Source organism: Lolium rigidum, chromosome 2 (genome assembly GCF_022539505.1).
Source record: "Lolium rigidum isolate FL_2022 chromosome 2, APGP_CSIRO_Lrig_0.1, whole genome shotgun sequence".
NCBI lineage: Eukaryota > Viridiplantae > Streptophyta > Magnoliopsida > Poales > Poaceae > Lolium > Lolium rigidum.
In genome coordinates, this window is record NC_061509.1 from 87,929,229 (window position 1) to 87,932,305 (window position 3,077).

The 3,077-nt window shown below is 38.9% G+C and overlaps 1 protein-coding gene across 1 annotated transcript; it reads left to right on the top strand.

The window, feature by feature from the left end:
- On the top strand, positions 1-2,387 carry LOC124686870. The gene is made up of 5 exons (XM_047220757.1): positions 1-48; positions 910-987; positions 1,129-1,257; positions 1,342-1,529; positions 1,952-2,387. The coding sequence occupies exons 2-5, from the start codon at positions 912-914 to the stop codon at positions 2,366-2,368; spliced, it is 810 nt and encodes a 269-aa protein (XP_047076713.1). The 5' UTR covers positions 1-48; positions 910-911; the 3' UTR covers positions 2,369-2,387.
- Positions 2,388-3,077: the final 690 nt, after the last annotated feature.

Genomic DNA, 3,077 nt, shown 5'->3' on the forward strand with positions numbered 1-3,077 from the left:
GCGAGGATATTCTTCACCGAGAACCTGGCAACGATCCTCCGGATCACGGTAAGTCTCCTCGTTACTTGACGGAAACCATGAAAGTTCTTTTTTATGTCACGCCATGGTGGGTATTCAGGGGACGCTGATCCGTTTGTACGAGATCCGATGATGAATTTTTGAAATAAAACATTCGGGATCATTGAGGTTCGATTTGAGTTCCTTATGTTGGTTAGTAGCCATGGCTCGTGGCTTTATAACTTGGTATAAAATGTTAACCATAAGAAGCACTAGTGCAAATTTGTGCCTGTTTTTAGCCATGCCGATCTTGGTACCTGTTAATTTAACTCCACTTCTGTAATCGAAGTGTATATTAAGAATGGTTATTTGTTTTGGCAGAATGTTTGCTCTAAAAGCTATCCTATAATCTCTTCTTGAAGTGTCTAGAATTTAATTATGTGCAAAAATTTATGACTTAGTTCTATAATTGTCAATTCAGTTTTGTTCTGTTAATGAAAATATATCTGTTGATGGCTATGTCTATTATTTGCACGGTTAGTTTCCTCATTTGTGCAATTCTGTGAGAGAAGTGCACTATTTTTTTTTTCTGAAATTAGCTACTCAAAGGACGGCTCATAAATAATATCAGTGCATAGACAACGGAATGAGCAACCTGGAATAGCTACATTCCCGTTGATGAATATGCAGTGGTAAGAATAAGAATTTCCACATTCCCATGATGAACACTAATTATACTTGAATGAGTTTGAACTTCCTGTCACTTTTGTGGTATGGCTGAGGTAGGCTAAGTGAAAATTTTGTCACTTTTGTTGTTTGGCTGAGATAGGATAAATTGCAATGCTGCTACATTTGTTGGTATAAATACTCAAAATTTGAGGAAAAAAATAATAATAACATTAATTATTGCAGGAATGGGGAAAAGAAAAGAATTGAGCACTGAACGGGTCCGGAAGGGTCCAAAGAGGAAGAATATGAAAGTCGCCAAAGGTGTGCGCATCTGACTTCAAAAGCACTTTTGACATTTAGTTCTGTTTGTACAACTGAGATACCTTTTTTTACACTGAAATGTACCTCCTCTACTGTTTCATACTTGCACAACTCTCATTCTTTGTGAATGTGTGGCTCCAGCTAGGGCCGTTTTAAAGTTTGAACGGTCTCATGAAAGATTCACATGGAAAGGTGCTCTGTACTCCGATGGCAAGAGGCTGTTTAAAATACTGCCCCCTCCACGTGACCGTGAGGGGATTGAAGTTGATGGTAATACATTTTTTGATCTCTTTTATTTCTTTTTTGTGTGTCAACCTGGCATGAGCTAATTGGATCTTTTACTGTATACTGAAGGGTCATGCACATGGTTCTCCATGGCAAGTGTGCTGGAGGCAGCAAATCGTGCTTGTGGCATCGAGGTTGGTCAGTTATCATGGGAGGATTTGCTGGAGCTAGTTGGAACGCAGGCTCAATTTCGCATAAATTCTTTTCTGCGTGCTCTAAAATATAAAGGGATTAGAACAAGAGCTGATTTTCTCAAGGTATATATATTGAACTAAGGCTGCTCCCCAATACACAATAACATAGTGTATATTACTCATTCAATGTATAGTATCATACTTTTTAAATAAATTTACATACATTTAATCAGTATTGATATCAATAGTGGATTGATCATGTACAGGATTCTGAACACAAAAGTGGAGCATCCAATTACATGCTCATTAGATCAAAGTTAGATTTATTTGCTAGGTTTGATGTCCTATGTTATGATATCATAGCATGATAGTGCAATCTTCTCTTACCTTTTTAATGAAAGTGTAACATCAATTTTTTGCGAAAAGAGCTATGTTATTGTCACGATGGAGCATTAGAGCAAGCTAATTGTTCTTTACTAGTACTTGTTAGTGGTTCTGCCACTTTGAACTGTTATCATAGTGTAATTCATTTTGATCTTTCACAGGGGAATATGGAAGCAAAAAGATATAAAATCGCACAATACACTGAATTCTGCCACTGGGAACTTATCAAAGGTGATGTCATTAGTGGCCTTGACAAAGATAACATCAAAGCTGCTGTAGATAACGCGCTTAGCAAATCTGCAATGATATGTTATTTCCCCATCAGCGATAACTATTTTCTGGACTTCGCGGAGGGGATGAATCATATTTATCAATATGATGAGACACAGAAACAGCGCATGCCTAATGGTCAGATAGCTACGCATACTGCAATGGTCACAGGTTTTGGATTTGAAGAAGACATTCCATACTTCCAGATCCAGGACTGCAACGGTAAAAGGTTTGGAAAGAATGGCTTCTGCAGAATCCTACCTAGTTCCATTATATCTATGTTTGCATTCGATATTCTCCAGGAGTGAGGATCCTGTGTTGCATCATACTGGACCTTGTATCTGGATCAACTACTAGTAGTATCTTTGTATTGTAAAAACCAGTTTGTTGAAGTAAATCACTAGAATGAAACTTTTATCATCTATTGTTTATTTCTTTCCATGCAAAACTCTGTGGATACCCATTCCCCTGCGTTTTTGTTTTGGTTTTGTTTAACGATGGTTCAGTATTGTGACCTGTCACTGAGTGGTATGAGTGCTGTTGCGTTAAGTTTATGGCAGCTCCGGCCTTGTTTGTTGTGCACTCCAACGTGGCATTCCAACTTTACTCTAATCAGCTGGGACGTGCACGTGTTGAAGAGATGAATCATTTCAGAGCTGGTGTTGCTTTCGTGCATAGTACTAGCAATCTAATGCGTCTGCATGCTAGCTGCTGCTACAATGTGTGCTGGTAATGTTGGAAAAGTGTGTCTCGCTTTGAATCCTACAACTACATCATCTGTAGGATTCAGGTAAAGAATGATTGATGCAGTCCGTGTTCTGCACTTAGCATGTCCGAGACATTCCAGTCATGAGTAGGTTGATTTCACCTGACGAATGTCTAAGTCTGTCCTCTACTCCTCTTGCATCTCTGTTTCCAAGTTACAATTCGGAGGTTTGGACATGGACCGCGATTCCTTCCCGTGCCTTATCTGCCTCCTTCCTCCAACATTACAGAACAGGTACACTACACGGTAAT